At 39.7% G+C, this 18,708-nt stretch overlaps 1 protein-coding gene across 1 annotated transcript in view; it reads right to left on the reverse strand.

Moving 5' to 3' along the window:
* Positions 1-18,708, reverse strand: part of TNS3 (tensin 3) — a 118,398-nt gene that overhangs the window by 9,088 nt on the left and 90,602 nt on the right. Inside the window, exons 16-20 of the mRNA XM_088522387.1 lie at positions 10,146-10,317; positions 7,010-7,653; positions 6,260-6,346; positions 3,625-3,756; positions 1,166-1,261 (exon numbers count right to left, since the gene is read on the reverse strand). Of these exons, the coding sequence (XP_088378513.1) occupies positions 1,166-1,261; positions 3,625-3,756; positions 6,260-6,346; positions 7,010-7,653; positions 10,146-10,317 (1,131 nt within the window). The remainder of the gene's footprint in view (positions 1-1,165; positions 1,262-3,624; positions 3,757-6,259; positions 6,347-7,009; positions 7,654-10,145; positions 10,318-18,708) is intronic.

Consider the following 18,708-nt stretch of genomic DNA (forward strand, 5'->3'; position numbering starts at 1 on the left):
TTTTCATCATGTTTCCACTGTCTGTGTTTGTTAGTCTATATGTACCTCTATTTTGTGCTTTTTAAAATATAAGAGATGGCCTAGAGAGAACCTCCCCTAGTCAATACAATGCTGACATACGTAACTGTCTCTTTTAAGTTATTCTTCTTGCCTTAAAATTGATTGTTCATTTCCACTTTTCTAATCTGGATCCTGTTTCAATTATGGCAGTCACCATAATCATGATGAACCATATTTTGAGGAAGTGAATGGACTCATCTATTTGTACAAAAAGTTGCATTTACTGTAATGTACTGTAATTAGTTACATTCGCATTATGTACAAAAACTTTGCAAAAAGTTTGCAGTGGAATTCACTTGCAAATATTGAATGCTCTATCATGGTTCACATAAACTTATTTTTTACAGCCCATCAAAAGTTGCTTTAAAATGGGAAGTAATCCACATCTGTAAGGGTCTTGTTGACATTTATACTATTAGTGCTTCAATTTCGCAAATGTGTGATGCTACTTCCTACCAAGTGAAGCAGTTTGAGGTCATACACATTTAAAGATAAGGACATGCTCACACAAATGAGTAGTAGGGTTAGTTATGCACCATAAACAGATACTTCAAAATGAAGGTAATACTGAGCTAAAACCTCTGATTTGAAATATCTCTCAAGTCAAACACTGACAAAATTTAATCTATCTACCTTATTTTGAACAGAATTTGCCATGCTTTTATGGCAGAAGACCTTTTCACGTGATGTGCTTTTGTTGCAATACATTATGTATCCTGACACAATACAATGCGCTTTTTACCAAATGAAAAAATATACCACACATTCTACTCAGGAGTCATTTTAGCTTGTTATCTACAGGCTAAATATAGCAAAAAGACCAAATCAGCAGAAGATCCTGAAGAAATAAAGCCACCAACAGTCATGTAGTTGAGCTCTGTGCCACAGCTGTGCACTGTAGCTTGAAACTTGCTCCTCTTTACTAGAGTGCACTGCAGAGATACTTAGGTAAACGTGGAGAAAGCTGCTATTACAATCATCTCAATATGGGTTCCTAAAGAAATCTTCAAGACTTAAGCAAAATATTTTCTAATTTCCACTCAACTCTACAAAGCAAATACAAAATATGTCCATTTTCTGTATCTTTGTGATGCACAATACTTACCAAAATATGGTTCATTTGGGCATCCTTTCAAGCGCACCCCCTTGTGAGTGCATTCAATCAGAAAATGCCTTACAAGCTCATTTGACAAATCTCCAACTGTTGAAAAAAGAATAAGAAAGTGCCTGAAGAGAATCAATGAACAGACAAGTCTCACAAATAAGCAGATCTTTATGAGGCAACTTTCCACATTATCACTGAATGTTTTATAGACAGCAGGCAAAAAAAGACGTTAGAGTTGTTCTGCTGCAAGATAACAAGCTGGTGAAAGGCTAGTCTGTAAAACCCCAGATAACCAGAGACAAGCATTGTATAAACAGAAGTAACTGGCATGTAGATGTGCAGAGGTGCCTAGAATATCCCAACTAGAGATAGGAATAAAAATCTGGAAAACAAAGCATTAGAAATTCTGGTGCACTTGCCAATTAGAAGAATTTGTATGCAGTGTGACAACAAGGGCTAAAATTATGGTAAAATACTAAAAATTTCTGATGACAGGACAGAAAATTGCTCACAGAAGTTTTCCAGATCAAAAGAATGAAAGATCTAGTTGCACTAAGGCATTGCTGCCAAGTCTGTTGTTGAATTTGTAACTTTTAAAATGTTTGCAGTCTTACTATAAACCTTTGCTCCTAGAAACAAGTAATTACATGAGATTCAGTTTTCTGCAGCTTGCTAGATCTTTAAAGAAAATTTATACCCCTCAAGGCTCTAGGACAAATCTTTAAACTATAAGCTGGGAGATAACATAATGAGGAGATACAAAGTCTGTGAGGCAAATAAAAATTCCCTTGAGTTTTAGCATTTTTATAAGTACACACATGTGCATATAATTAAGACAAAATCATTATTTCTCCAAAGGTTTGTTCACAGTATTTCACGCCTGACTGCAAATGGGAGCACGTTCCAAGTAACGAAAGTTAACCCATAGCAATAGGCAAAGCTGCCTTAACATTCAAACCTCTACTGAAGACCTGTAAACACTCTTTTTCAGTCTGATTTTATCAGCCACAGCCCAGAGGACATGTGACATCAAGGGGCAATACACATGAACACATCAGCCTAGACAAGAGGAATTTCTTTGTAAAGCAAATATTGCAAAGTTCACCTTGTCATGCATCTTGCCCTTAAGTTTGCCCTTATGCTCTCACAACACTAAAAATACATGAATAAAAGGATATGTGAGAAGGAGAAGCCTTGAACAAGAAGTTGTGCATAAGATGAAACAAACTTGTGCTCTTCAGGAAGAATAAGCAGGAATTAAAGAACTTGGTATCACAAAGCAAAAAGTGGAGGAATGCCACAGTCCTGCATAACATCTTCTATTGCTGTACTCAGTGGCAGCCACATAACCAACTGACTCTTAAAGCTGATAAAGTTTGGATATTCATGCCTTCCTGAACTTCACTGGTTCCAATGAGAAAAAAAAAGATATTAAATAAATGCACCTACAATGACTGCCATTTGCCTCCTTATTGATGCTATCCTCGGTACACTTTTATTGCCTACTTAAAACCAGACATGCTGGTTTCTGCTGATGCTTCTGGACAATAAAAAGAAGGATTTAATGGCAACTTTTTTTTTTAATTAGAAATTGTCTCGATATTCCAAGTTAAGTTAAGCTTACAGAATCTGAAAGTGCTATCATAATTGAGGCAGACTGCTAACCTTGCTCCAGGGTGAGCACAGTGATCTTTGAAAAGAAGAACAATGGATAAAATTGCACATCTACAAACAGAGCACTACGATACTTTCCTGTCATCTCAGTTCCTTACCTCACCAGACAACATACACCAATGGAACATAATAAGCTTTGCCAAAGGAAAACAGTAGCAGTGAAAACTACCCCACTGCCCTGGCAGTAGCACAAATGGAGCCATGGACCCTACTGATGCTTCCTTCTAAGTTTCCAAACACTGATAAATGCTTTCTACGTGCTCTTTTCATTTTCCCTTTCACAGCTAACAAACCCAAATTATACCCAGAGGCAATGGAGTTGGGAGAATAAGTCTATCCCCTTCTTCCTGTTAAACAACTATTATTTTTCCCTAGGGATTTATTTCTAAAATAAAACTGTCTCAAAACAAAACCCTGGGGTTAAGAATATTCAACATTCCAGCCAAGTGAAAACTTTACACGATAGTATTTGGATCAAACATAGAATTCCAGTTGCTAGTGATGATCCATTACTGAGATGACATTGGTTTTCCATTAGTGGATAAGGCACAGTATATGAGGAGTCACAATGTGTATGCATTTACAACTAGTTGTGAAACTATCAAATACCATTAACTTCCTAGCCAGTCACACTCAACAAGATACTGCTGCAAGAAACCAAATGGAGCCCTTGATTCAAACAACTCTTACTGGAGGAGGAGAAGATCCCCCCAGATTACTTCACAGTGATTAGGACACCCCATTGTGTGTGCATGGTTAAATAGTAGGGAGAAGGCGTACAGTACCTTTCTTGTTCAACTGTATCACGGAAGGAGGTGGTGTGGCAACTTTCATAGCTAGCCCGTAGGCACCCCGGAAAGAGTGACTGTCTCGAACAATGAATGACCCAGGCTCCTTGTCCTTGAGAACAGCGATGGCTGCAAAGGAGGCAGGGAGAAAAGAGAGAAAAACATTTCCAGAGTCACACACACAAAGAAAACTTCAGTTCCAACTCTATAATTAATAGGGTAGTAAGGGAAAGCAGAACATCCCCTCTTGACTGCATTGCTGTAGAACAGACTATAATCAAACATATTTGGGGGATTATAATTGCATCACTTCGTGTGAGCCTCACAGATGCACATGACAAGAAAAGTCTCATTGGTATCCCCACTAGTGATTTTTAAACTGCCGCTAGTGACTTTTAACTGAGAAGAACGTGCAGGCACCACCAGGATTCCTGCAACCAGTGCTTTCAGCAGCAAACACTGGGCCACTGCTGGTAAACTGCTGCTACACAGCACTAGAACACTGATATTGCCCACTAGTCTGGCAAATGATCATCAGCTGATCTTTACAGAGACTTTAGTCCATGCCTCAGGTCAGTGCTTTCAGGCAGGTAGCAAATAGTACCGAAGGTAATTAATAGCAGGAACTCTCGGGTAAAGACTTACAGTTACATCCGCCAGTTTGAAGCACAACAGGGAGCAGAGCTACAGTTCCCAGGTAGACTTGACCATGTTATTTGCTTTTCCTCCACAATCCCAACAGTGGGAGCACAGTGATGCTCAGCCACCACCGGCATCCTGCCCTGCGAAGAACTCGCGCCCTCCCATTCACTTGAAAGCAAGCGAAGGGATGTTGGCAGTGTTTGCTCTTGGAGCATCCAAGCGCTGAAATACCTTTGCCCCTGCATACTGTGGTCACTCCCTGAGGTTTGATCTGGTGGACTCATTTGCAGGGAAACTGCCTGTTGCTTTGCAGGAGTCTACCACCAAACCTGCAGCCAAAATCTGAATCTCTCTTTGGAAAAAGGAGGAACAGGCCATCTAATGAAGTGTCCATTCATCTTAACTTCTCAGATACAACCTTGGTGCGTTTCATTATCTCTTTTATTTCTCTCCATGCTAAAACATTCTTAAAGCACTTGTGATCAGCAAGCCTTCAAAAAAGCCTAAATTTTTAGAGTCTTTAGCCTAGAGCCTAGAGTCTTTAGCTGTCTGTATACACAGGACAAGGAAGTTATGCAGTTTGTGCACAAGGCCACATTTAAGGCCTGAGCAATGGTTACCTCATAAACACGTATACAGATATGCACCTGTGATTTTTTTTTTCATGAAAAAAAAAAACAGGAAACAAGGAAAATACAGACACAATTGTCTGGTATCCTGTTTGAGTGAACAGAGAAAAGAGCATTTTTGGTCTCTTCAATTCTTCCATAAGAAGAAAACAACTATTTGTACAGTAATCTATCACATACAAAGAGGAGGAGGAGGAATATAAAATCCTGCAATTTAGCAGAACTTGTCTAACATGTCTAAATCTGCAAGGCAGCAGGAATCATTTGTCATTCGAGTAGTCCATTAAGTGAAGGGGAAAAAAAAACAAACAAAAACAAACCCACCATGAACTCCTGTTCGTCAGCAATAGTGTTTAAAGGCCTTTTTAAAGAGGAGTTCTGCTAAGGTGAAGAAGGCATACTAAAAAATTGGAAAGAATATTTTTCTTGCAAGCAGCAGCATGCTAGGTTTAATCTTCCTTTACAATCTATTCCCCGCTTTGGACTTGCATCAAGGCAGGAAACTTCCTTTGCCCATTGAAACCCTCAGAGCTCTCTCTGGCTTGAGGAGCACTAAGGGGAAGACTGGCATGACAGTAAACATTAAGCAGTAAAACAACAACCAGAGATGAATAAACAATCTGTTTTCTGCACATCATGGAGATGTCATTCTGTGGGAGTATTATTTTGTGATCTTTGGAAATAATGTAGCTCACCTGCACCTGACAACAAAACAGGTTGCACAGCGGCTAGCTCTGCATGTTTTTATGCTGCATTCTAGCTAATGAAGCATTCTGATATTTAACACCTTTTTGCTTATCTACACAGGAAAGTACACGTGGCTGAGCTTGGGCCAGAGCAGCACATCTTGTACCCAAAAGGTTTCTGAAAGCAGCCAGTTGTTTGATATTACTTCATGCATACCTGCCTTTCCAAGACCTGGAGGCCAAAACAGTTCTGCCAGGCAAGCTGCGGAAGCCTTAGCATAATACAGGACTGTGTTAATAGAGCATTTTGTGCTTGCCTAATCTCTTTTTTCTTTCAACATACATTAAAGTGACTTGCACTGCTGTGAAGAGGCAACAGACAAATCAGGTTTTTAGTAAATCAAACTTTCTGCAGCTACCACAGGCAGATTTCAATTATTTTGTGGTTAGTTCATTGAAGCTAGTGCTTTCTCTGATTAACAGGACTTATTTTTAGGACTATTAAACTGCCCTATATCCTCAGATTCAGTCTTTGGCCAAAATAAGTTAATAAGGCTAAGTGTGGTTTTGGACTTCTTTTAGATATCAAGCAGGCATCAAAGCAGTTTTTAAGGAGCATTCACCAACCAGTCTTTCTCTTAATGAATACCCCAGAATACACATCAATTGGTATACCTTGTTCTCTTGAAATATCTGGCTTATACCAAAACTTGGACGTGTCCTGGACAAATTTTACAGTCACATGTTTATCAGTTGCGTTTTCTGTGAAATAAAAGGAGGAAAAAAAATTCTAAATACATATGGCCTTTTTTTGCTTCTATTTCCCATTTCTAACCATGTTAATCACTTTAAAAATTGACAGTTAAAAGGACAGTCTAGAGAAAATCCAAAGTGTCTAAGAATCAGCAAACACCACATATTGTCTAAAGCACTGCAAGCTCTCTTAAAGTTTCATTTTGACAAAGCTATAAAACATTAAAAAAATCCTTCTACCTTTATAAAACTATGTTAACTACAAAGCTTTTCAGTAGGGCCAAGTGAATACATACTGGATGACCCCAGCTACATTTTAAATGATTTTTGACACAGCTTTAGCAAAACTTCAGGCAGAAGTTAGCCTTTATTAAGAGAAGTTGGACTGCACACTGCTTGCTTGTGGCTTGACAGTGGAGGAGTAGGACTGCCCTTCACTGACATCTAGTGAAGTGTAGAAAAATCTTTGCAGTTTTGTCCTTAGAATAGATACATCTGTAGCCAATGAACTGCTGCCTCTTATTGCAAACATTCAACTCTTCCCTGCCATTTTCATTCCTTTTTTTTTTTTCTTTTTCTCTTCCTTCAAATTTTCACCCACCTCCCCCCAAATGCTTTTCGTAATCTCAGACAAGCTCTAATATATTGCATGTTTCTGTGATGTAAACCTACCTGGCAATGGGGAAGTGCTTAAAACTTTTGAGTAATCTGGAAGGACATTGGGGAATGGGATGCTGATGGTGCTTCCACTGTGGGGGCTAGAGAAGCCACTTGAGGAAGGTGAGATGGAGGCAAAGGAACGGTCTCCTTCAGAGGACCTCTTTTTCTCTGGAAGAGGTGGCTGAGAGTGCAGGTTCTCCCTATGATGCTGCTGAACCGTGCTGGTCTGATCATTGTGTCCAGAGGTCACTGTAAGAAAGTTGTGTGGCAAGAAGTTGTGGTCCTCTGCACTTGCCACAGATGAGCTCATGGCTTTAGGGGAAAGGCTAGAGTTGACCATCAAAGCAGATTGTTTCTCCTCTAGAGGGGAGCTGCTGCCCATTGCGCCCCCACTATAGTTGAGGTAGGCCTGAGTGCTGCTGTTGACAGCAGGTTCTTGCTGCTGCTCTGCTGGTGAGTTGTCCAGACTGCTCAGGGCCACCGCATGCAGTCCTGGTGTTTGGAAATGAGACAAGAGAGAACCATCCTGCACAAGGTTTGAAAATTCGGAGGGTACAAGGTAACTTCCTCCTGGCCTGCTGCTTCCCATGGAAAGCTGGAGTGACGAGGAAGATTTAGGGCTGCTTTCAAGCCAAGGACAATCTGTCGCAGAAGAGCTGTCAAGAAACCCAAAAACAAAAACACAAGAATAAAACAATGACCGAACCATTTCCTTAAAATCTCGGTGTGTAACTCATACTGCAATCATCACTGAAAGCAGTAAATCACCTTAGTCAAGCCAGTACCTGAGTGTGGCATTTGACGACATGGCCATGGCATTTGGTGATGGAGTTGGCTGAAGAAATTCCTGCCCACTGTGACCACCCACTGCTGCCAGGTAGCCCACTCCTTTCTGCCTCCTCTGCCAACCAGCCATGCTCATGCCACCACTTCGGAGCTTGCCCTGTAAACCAGACCATCTCGTCGATCACGGTTAAAAACACTCTTCCTCTCTTCCTCCTTCCCTTATTTTAATATGAATCAGTTCAGTGATCCTGCCCACAGCGCTGCCCCGTAGGCAGCGGTCCTGGAGATCCATATCCATGGTGAGCTGCAGGGCTAGCTGGAAAGGAGCAGTGGGAGGCAAGAATTTCTTAAGCCAAGGCTGCCATCAAAGGCATACAATAGCTGCCACAGAATTTCTTACATGTGGAATCTCACTGTGCTTGTTGTGAAAGAAAATGAAGTGAGTAATAGGCTGAGGGAATTGTGAACCATCAATAAGTAAAGATGGTAACAGCATACTCCAAAAGATACAACTTCTTGGCCAGGCCCCTTTCTAATATAATTTATATTAAAAAAGGAAGAGAGGTGGATCCAGGGGTTAATTTATGCATATGAGACAAAAAGAAAAAACACAAGACAATAGACACTACCAGAAACATTGACTTTTACTGACTTGCTTTTACTGAACTGCTTTAACTGAATTTAAATACTGTAAGAGTAGACATCAAATTCCACCTGCCCAAAGAACAGTAATAAATATCCTTCTGAGTAAAATGTGCTAAATTTCTGACCAAATCATCTTGCTCATGAAAGGGAAATGCCCTTAGAATTTGGCTGGAAAACATTACCAACAGGATCTCATGCAGGGAGGAGAAGGGGTTATGAAGAGAGACTGTGAGATTAATTTGTGTAATGTGAGACTCTTTGTGAGATACAAAGGGAAAGACCTGGCTTGAGAGAGAAAATTTAAAAAAAGATTTTTAATTCAAAGAGCACTGTGAAAATGGGTATCAGTAAATTTAAAGATATCAAAGTATAAGGACAACAAAAAAATGGAAGGAAAGCACAGGGAAGAAAATATCATTAGCAGAAAAAAGCAGCTTCAGCTATCTGCTTGATGAAATTAAAAACAACAGAAAAGGATCAGTATTTAGAAGGAAGGAAACAAATCTTTTTAGAGAAAGTTTGAAGTAGGAATGTTAACTTGATAATTACTGCATTGTTGGATGACAAAGCTCTTAACTTTATCCTTTTATAATGAAATGTTACAGACAGGTCTGTCTCAAAATATCTTATACATCTAAGATATTTTGTTCAGGGGATTATGATTCACATTCATAATCACAAAATGAAAACATCTTTTGCAGTCCAAGCACCAATGGAAGATGAAACCAGTTAGATGGGAAGAAATGGTAAAACAAATCAATATCCTTTGTTTAGGTCCTTACTGAGAGTTTGACACATCAACCAATAGGATTCCTTCCAAATAGTTACTTTAAAAAAGCAGCCAATTATCCATGAGCAATAGTAGGATAATTATATAAAAAAGAATGCTGAAGAGGGGATGAGTCCTTGCAGGAAGAATCTCAAAGACCAACTGTAATCATCAACCTCATCTATTCCCCTAGGAAAACCTTTCCTGAATATGTAAGTTATAACAGGAAATAGCTAATGACTATAACCACTGACTGTCACGTTCTTCTGAATCTTCTAATAGATAACTGGGATCCCCTAGCTGTTTGTTGCGTTTCCTGTTCTCAAACTCAAATTGTAAACTGCTTGGAACAGCGTGGGTGGATTTTGAAAAAATGTCTAATTTTCAAGCTCTGGTTCAGAGCCCTACAACTTTATGGCAATACAGATAGGAAATAATAAAGTCAGCTTGTTGGGCAGGTGAATGGGAGTCAGCTGTTCACCACCAAGGACAAATGTTTTTTAATTGACTACTGTATAAATGCATTTACTACAATGAGCAGAGTGCTCCCTCTCTCTAAATACTGGGATTTCTTAGGAAACAACTTACCTCCATTTGAAATTTCATAAAATACTCTGTGGTACATTAAGAAAACTGGTTAAGTACTCAGGAAAGTATGTATGAACCTTTGCTACTGTAGTGTACAGTATGTAAGAAAGTACCTTAACTATGAACTCCTCTTGAATTTTATATTGCCATTTATTTTCAGAGCTAAAAATATTTCTCGAAGATATAAGTGCTCTCTGTACATGTGGTAACTTCCAGCTGATGGCCAACATCACCATCAAATGCTACAACTAAAGTTAAAGTCCTTGACCAAACACTTTTCACTAAAAGTGCAATCCTAACATCTCTGCTGGAAATGAGAATTATGAGAACTAAACAATAGGCAGGAGAATCAGTTCCTACCTTTCTCCCCCTGGGACAGGGCTGTTATTTGAAACTGCACACGAAGATGCAAAAGCTCGCTGAAAGGAAGGATCCAGCTGCATGTTGGTCCTCAGCAGAGTAGGGTTACTGCCCATGGTGCTGTCAGACATCACAACAGAGTGGTTGTGGGCTTCTGTGTAACCACGTGATTCTGCAGCAAAGGACATAAAACAAAAGACCTGTTAAAAAAACTCCCATTTTACAGACTTTGTACTGCCTGGAAGAAATGCTTGTAAAATGACTTGTTCTCTTTCTCTTAGCTGGAGTATACAAAAGAATTTTTCCATGTTTGAGTAGTTACAATTTATTTCACAACACTACCCTGACTATGGAAAATATCCATGGGAGAACCAATAGCAGAGAGGATCAAGATTACAAAATTGCACCAAACTGTTTGATCAGTTCTCCAGGGCATGTTCTTTAGTCTGAAAGATGGGAACATATAAGTCTATTTAAAATTCTTTTGCATTCCTCAGTCCACAGTGTAAGACAGATATGTCTAATCAAGTTTCCTACATAACTGTACACATAAAAAGATCTCTTATTCAGCTAGCATGAAAGTAAATACCAAAGTTATAGGAAACTGAAATGTTAACTGTTTCTCTTGCTATAGTTGCAGAATTCTGCTCATACAAGGACAGAATTGGGGTTGAAAAGCTACTGATGAGGATGGAGAAAATATGGGTTTAATTACAGCCAGCACAGCTGGGCAAATTTCAGGTGTTCACACCATGCAGACACACACACACACACAAAACAAGAGAAAAAGGAAAAAAAAAAAAAAAGAAGTTGCTGTAAACCTTTCTTTCCCAATAACTTGCAAATAGCATTGGTGCAACTGGTTGCTAAATTAAGTCCAAACTATGTGTAATATAATTAATGGCCATAGATACTATTGGAAATAATTAAGATGTACTTGGGTGAGAAATAATGCGGATGCAATTATTAAGAAGCTTGGTAATAGAACAGTCCTTTTTTTACAGTCACATTGTTACAGCTAATAAAGCTCAAATACGGATTAGATATAATCATGATTTTAAACCTACACAGTCTACAACGATACAAAAACTGTCCACAGATAAACCCAGGTTTAACTGCATGATTTTTTTTACTGCAGACAAGGCTGTGCCCTTTGATCTTGCAAATGCTTAAGCATCTGAATAGCTTCGTACACACGAATAGTTCTATTGACCTAAACTCTTGCAAGACTGGAACCTAAAAAAAGAGATCACAGATGAAACAGCACCTAATTTACTGTCTCTCGAGTGGAGGAAGGAAAAAATGAGAAACGAACAAAAAAATACAGAAGAGAGCTAGGGAATGACTCCAGCTCTGAAAAAAAAAAGTGATTTTAACACATATTTTCCATACAGAAGCCTTTTTAAAGTTGTAGAAAAGAGGATGGTTCTCACTATTTCTCTGAGCTCAACTGAAACGAGTCTAAATAAATCTTCCTTTTTCTTCAATTCACAGCAGAGCCTAGCCTGAATGGAGAGGGTGTGACATACTTAAAAGAAATGCCTGAGATAAGAAAATCTGCAAATCAGTGCTCTAAGGACTATGTGAATTCTTCACATAGCATAGATACTGTATGGACAAACCATTTAACAGGATGAGGAAAACACTAGAAAGCTAACACACTTTTAACTATAGCCATAGCTTTCTTTTAACCATACCCATACCAGCCTTTAAAACAAACTCTAAGGAAATACTACTGAAGTGCATATGGTGGGGAAGAGCTAGGAAAGTGTGAATCTGTATGTGTCTAACAGAGCGGGGGTATTACAGTCATCCTCATACTGGTGCGAACTCAGTGAGAACACAGGCCCTCTATCAATCCATGTCTTGGGCCACACTCCAACTGAAATCAGTGGCGCTTGTTTACACAAGCATTATATGATTGATGTTAAAGTCTTCAGCAATTACTTCAAAGTATGGTATACGTTACTTACATTACATACAATATATTATAGCATTATAGTAGAGTAACAATACTTTGTATAGTAGAGTAGTAATACTTTGTCTTAACTATTATCCAAAGAACTGCTGATCAGCTGTAGGCTGTTTGCTCAAACACTGCATGTCTGATAACCACTAGAGTTGCCCAAGAAATGCAACTTTCCCTAGGCTAAATGCAGATAGACCTACTGGGTACAGCATCTGTAAGACAGCTAGAGTTACAGTTTCTTCTCTGCACAAGAACCTGGGATGCCTCCTAGTTATACTGCAGCCTGGGATGACACTGCTGCTGCTGCTCTACTGGTGCGGCTACTACATTGCCTGCAGGCATGGGAATTCTGATTGGAGGCCTAATCCCATACGATCATTCACTTATGTGCTTTTGCGCCTGTTCCCTTGATATAAGACTATGTGTCACTAGGATCCAGCGACACGGAAGATGAGGGAGCAGGAGGGGAGAGGTATTCCTCACAAGATAATTTAAAAGCTTGCCCCACTCTTATGCAATCTCAACTATGCGCATAAGACCTAATCTAAAGCATTTCTACATAACAAAGACCTCTCATTCTTTCCAAACTAACAGCAGCCCTTGTTCAAAGAAATGAACCAGGACTTGTTTCTCGCTGTTTTTGGACCTTGGACTGTCCTTGTTACCTTTACAACATGGAATACCATGTGAAGGAAGGACTGCAGTCATGCGGATAGAAGTACCTTTTCTTTTTATACTGAATTTTCATGGGTATTAAGGATTTATATATATAAAAGAAAGTAAAAGGCTACAGGGATTGAGGCATTTAATCTGAAAGAAAGAATGCAAACTTCTGGCCTGTTCCCAGGCCAGAAACAAGTGTATCTGAAATGCATTTCCCATGAAAGCAGCTTTGTTTATATTTCAATTAAAATATATTTCAGCTATGCCCTCTCTATTGTCTGATACTGACTCCACATCCGCCATGTCAGCTGTTAACCCTTTATCTCATGGAATCCTAAGTTTGGGCGGTCTTTCATCTTGTAGAAGATGTATGGCGAGAACTCCCACAGTATTTGTTTGCTGCAAAGTACTGACACTTCTTGCTGCAGGCACATGCTAAGTCTCATCACAGCAAAGATGACAAAACCATCTTCCAACCTGCTTTTCATGAACTTGAAGACTCCCATCAAGATCCTCTGTTACTCCTTTTGGGGAAAAGAATCTCTAAGTCACTGTTCAGCTCCCCAGAACCTCAGCTGGCTTCCCCCACACTAAGAGTAACCATACTAAAACAAGCCGAAACAACTGTACTACAAGCAGCCTTAAAGATCAATAAAAGGATAAGAAACCTCTTGTGATACTTTCAAGTTTGGCAGTCGCTTCTATTTCTTGATTCACCCTTTGATGGCTTCTTCAAGGAGAGACACAAAAATACAGCCTAATGAAAGGCTTACAAGAAGGCACACCAGATACATCTGCACAATATTCCCCATCGCAATAGCTGCATTGAGACTGCATGCGGAAACAGGTTTCCTCCACTTTGATCTTTCATTCTTCATTTACAAGCTCACAAATACATTTCTTCAGATGCATTTTCTGACATACTCATCTACATAGGCAGAACTGAGAACACTAAAGAGGATAACAGAAGAGTTACACTGGATATTCTCGGCCCACTGGAAAAGTAATTCCTTTTTTTTTTTTTTTTTGAGGCAGGAGGAGGAGGGAAGTTTGTATTTCAGTAAGAGCAGTAACAAGAGCAACAACCTTTCCTACCCAGCAATAAGGACACGTTCTGTGAACTCAGTATTTGCTGTTCTCCCAAGGCTGCTCCCATTACCAGACAAGCATTCACAAGACCTTCCTCTTCCCTTTGAAAAATGTCTGAGAAAAGAGCACAATATGCTTGTGTTTAGCACATGTCCCTTTGTTCCTTGCTGTCCAGCTGGCTCCAGCTCCCATCTGGCACTGCCAAATGAACTCCACGATGCAGAGCTGAACTGCCCTGCAGAGATGGGCAGAGAGAAGGCAGTTATGAAGGTGGCTGGTTTCACCCTCTCTTTCCCACACCTGGGTAGCTGTGAGAGTTCCTAGGACAAGAGTCCTTGCTGGCACAACTGTTTTTCCTTTTTTTTTTTTTTGTCCCAGAAAACAACAGGTTAGAAGATGGCCGCTTCCCATTTCTGAGATTGATTTGGATTTCTTATTAAGCAAGTTACTCCAATATCCACCCAAATGTCTTCTGGAAAATTTAGGCTCACATCAGAGTTGAATCACAGAATCACAGAACAGTTGAGCTTGGAAGGGACCTCTAGAGATCATCTTGTCCAATCACCCTACTCAAATAGAGACACCTAGAGCATGTTGTGCAGGATCACGTCCAGGCGGGGTTTGAGCATCTCTACAGAAGGAGACTTCATAGCCTCTATGAGCAGCCTGTTCCACACATGAGGCATGACATATACAAAGAAATGTTGAGCAAGGACTCAATATTAGAAGAATATGCTAGTCTTTAGTCTTAAACATCACAAAAAAAATCTAAAGACACTGTGGAGGGGTTGATGCTTATCAGTATGACAAAACATACAGGATAATCTTTTTTGGCCACATTTTATGACAGAAGCTTGCTTAAAAAAGTTTATTTCTAAATCTTAGAATTATGAAAAAAAGCAGACATGTCTAAGAGTCTTGAGAACAACAGCCAATTTACTGTATTACTATTTCTTTTGTTTGAGAAGAGTTAAACACAAGTAAGCTGAAGTAAACCATTCACACTGAAAGCTAAAATTGCCTAACAAGCCCAAGCAGCAACAAAGCACCTTCCTGTTCATTGTCCTCAAAAAATGAAGTATTTTATGCTCTCCACATTTTTGACAAAACAGATTTGCTTTAGAAAATAGGTATCAGTTAAGATGCTTTCCACATAAAAACTTGTAGACTAAGACAGTATCTTTCAACGATAGCTTACTTTTCTCTCAAACTCCCCCAAAATCTCGAGCAAAGAAACACTGAGTCTGCATACAAATCTGTGAGTTTCCAAAAGTATAATTAACTGATTACATATTAAAAAAGTATTCCCTTTGCCTATGACTAATCCCAATTCCTCATAGTACTTCTTCAGTTCTATAATTTAAATGATGTAGAAAAAAAAAATTTATTTCATCTTGGACTTCAAAGTCTAAAGAATATTAAGTAGAGGAAGCTGGTGAAGGGGCTGGAGCACAGACCTTATGAGGAGTGGTTGAGAGAGCTGGGGTTATTTAGTCTGGAGAAAAGGGAACTAAGAGGAGACCTTATTACTCTGTACAGCTACCTAAAAGGAGGTTGTAGTGAGGCAGGGGTCAGTCTCTTCTCCAGAATAACTACTGATAGGACAAGAGGAAATGGCCTCAAGTTGCACCAGGGGCGGTTTAGTTTCTTCCCTACGTTAGGAAGAATTTCTACAAGGAAACAGTGGTGAAATATTGGAACAGGCTGCTCAGGGAAGTGGAGTCACCATCCCTGTCTGTGTTCAAGAAATGTGTAGATGAGGCACTTGGGGACATGATTTAGTAGGTATGGTGTTGGAAGGTTTATCATTGGACTCAATGATCTTAAAGGTCTTTTCCAACCATAATGATCCTATGAATATACAGACTTTCTTTTTTTCATATGAACTTCACTTCTCCCAACTGAACATTACTAATTCACAACGAATCTGGAAATTAACATTTTAAAACTTTCTTAAGAAAATGTAAGAACTTAAAACAAGGCCTAGAGCAACGCTTCTGCTTCCCTGAACCACACTGAAAACATGATGAAACATGATGATTTTAAGCTCACCTTTAAGAATAGCAATAAGGAGGACATGAGAACTGGTTGATCAGCCTCAGCCTAATGCCTAGGAAGATTATGAAGAACAAGAAAGTGATCAGGAACAATCAGAATGGATTTTGGGGGGCACATCATAGTTGATCAAACAATTGCTTCTACAATGAAATGAGTGGCCACTTATATAAGGCAAGTGATGTTATACACCTTGGCCTTAAAAAAACAAAAAGGCTTTTAATGGTGCCTCCCAAAGCTTTCTCATCTAGAAGCTAAGGAATCATGGCCTAGAGAAATGGGTTGAAAATGGGCTGGATCACTGGGCTCAAAGGATTATAACTAATGATTTAATGACCAGTGCCTGGACAGTAACAAGCATAGAGCCCCAGGGGTTCGTAACAGGCCCTGTATTGCTCAGCATCTGCATGACTGACATGGATGGGGAGACAATGTCAGCAAATTTGTGGATGATACTAAACAAAGGAGGTAGTTCACACGTTGAATGGTAAGAGGCACGTTGATGAACTTGAGGACTGGACTATAATTAAGTAAGTCCAACATGAGATACAAATATCTATATCCGGGGCAGATCCATGCTTTGCTACAGTACAGGCTGGAGCCAATTAGTAAGAAAGGTTATCAAGCTGAACGACAGTTATCAGTTTGCCCTCATCACATAAAAAATATATTGCATATTAGGCTACAATAGGAGGAACATGGCTGGCAGACCAGAGACCTCAGCATTTGGCCTGGTAAAACTGCACCAGGAATACAACCAGTCTGGAACTTCCAGTTCAAGAAGAACATGAGAAACTGGAGATGGAAGACTACTAAAGCCTACAACTACTAGAAGAGGGAGTTAAAAGACAGCAAAGCCAAACCCATCTCTATAGTGACAGATCATATAAAAGTAGTAACACCCTCCAGGCTTGTTAAGTGCACACTGGACAACTGAAAAAGCTTTCTCTCAAAGGGTCAGGGAAGCTCTGGACAAGGTTAGCCAGAGAGGTGGTGGAACCTCCATTAGTAGGGGTTTTCATGAATCAGACAAACCCAGACTCAGCAGTCTTGTTTTGAACAACAGCTTGAACTACAGATCCTGCCCAGGTCCCTTCCATCCAGCATTTATATACTCCTGTGATAACGCTCATTTCTTCACTGTGCAGAAAAGTCTCATGCATTAGCAGAAGCAGAGGTTATGTTGTAAAAGAAAAAAACAGTGTTTTTTTTTTGTTTGTTTGTTTGTTTGCTAGGGATGGAACAGGGACACTTCCTCTTTTGCCCTAGAATCTGCTTACTTTTTTATTTTAATGCATTTCCATAAACTCTTCTTCACAGCCGTCTACTATTTTCTTTTTTAGAGGCAGAACATGCCACAAGACTAGAACACTTATCATCCCCAGAACAGTTGTTTTTAAAGTATCTTTTTCCCCCTTTTCTAGAAGCAACTGCTGGCAATCAGATTGCAGTTCTTAAATAAATGTTTAAAAATGTAATATATTTTTTTTCTTTACATCATTCATGCCTGTGAAAGAAAAGACAAAGCTACTACTGCTTAGAGATTCTGGAAGCGAATCAGCTTCCTTCTGTAAGCAACCAAGCTAAGTGGGACAAACCTGGAGAATGAGCAAAGCAATGAAGGTGATGGCACTAGCATCCACATACTAATCTCTCCATCCTAGGAAGATCTGTTTGGATGCCTCATTAAACAGCACTGACAAAGGACCTGGTAGAAGATGTGCTGCATGTTTGGCTCTTACTGAAAACATAGCAATAGTGACTGGCAGCCTTGGAAATAACACTGTCTAACCAGAGACAGTAAAGGATTTCTCCAATAGAGACATGTCTTTGGTGAAATAAATAAGATGTTCAGCAGTTAGGCTGAACCCAAATCACTAGAAATTAAAGTTACCCTGCTGTATTGAAGACTTCTAACTTAATGCAATTTTTTATCACGGGTGTTTAGAAAGTGCTCACTGTGTTTTGGGAGCCATTCCATTGTATTTAAAGACAGAATATTCATTCTTGTCTGATGCCTAAAGAGTGCTGTTAATCACACATATTGCCCTTTGAGGAGATATCCTTGGCAAGGATATCACCTCAGACACACGACTGGCTCAACACCACCTCCACAAAACTCAAGGAAAATTCAGTACATGAGTGGGTGCACACTGAGATGCTGCTGCTACAGCCCAGCAGTTTCAAGCTGCCAGGATGATCCATGGAGGCTCCATCCAGAAACAAATGCCTGCTCTGAAGCTATGCCAGGGGTATGCTTATCTCCACCAACCTCTGTCTGCACCAGGATGAATAGCATTGAGAGGATGATCGACTAGACCCCACTTTCCCCACGCACATGCCATTCACAGTCACTGCCCTGAAGATCTTACAATCCAACTTTGCAAACCTCCTACTGGCAGACATAAACTACTCTTAGTTGTTTAACCTTGCAATCACAATTCAGACACAGCATATCACAAATTAAATCAAAAATGCCAAAAATACAAGTCATATTTGCTGAATGAAACTTGGAATTCATCGTCTTTAAATCAGTAACAGCCATAGCACACTCTTCTTGAGCAGTTTTATGCTTATTTTAATTTTACTTCCTCAAATAGTACCAGAACTTTCTGCGAACTTTCCCCAGAGGCTGAAGCAATGTCACACATGTCTTCTCATGTTTTTTAAAAGATTGTGCAGATGCTATGTTATTGACTTTAAGCATAGCTTTGACGTCTTAGGAATGCAAGTCAGCTGCTAAGGCATCTCCTCCAGTCATCCATGGCACATGCATCAGACGCAGTG

Source organism: Tinamus guttatus, unplaced genomic scaffold (assembly GCF_059628265.1).
Source record: "Tinamus guttatus ecotype Peru unplaced genomic scaffold, ASM5962826v1 Tinamus_guttatus_pri_ptg000151l, whole genome shotgun sequence".
Taxonomy (NCBI): Eukaryota; Metazoa; Chordata; class Aves; order Tinamiformes; family Tinamidae; genus Tinamus; species Tinamus guttatus.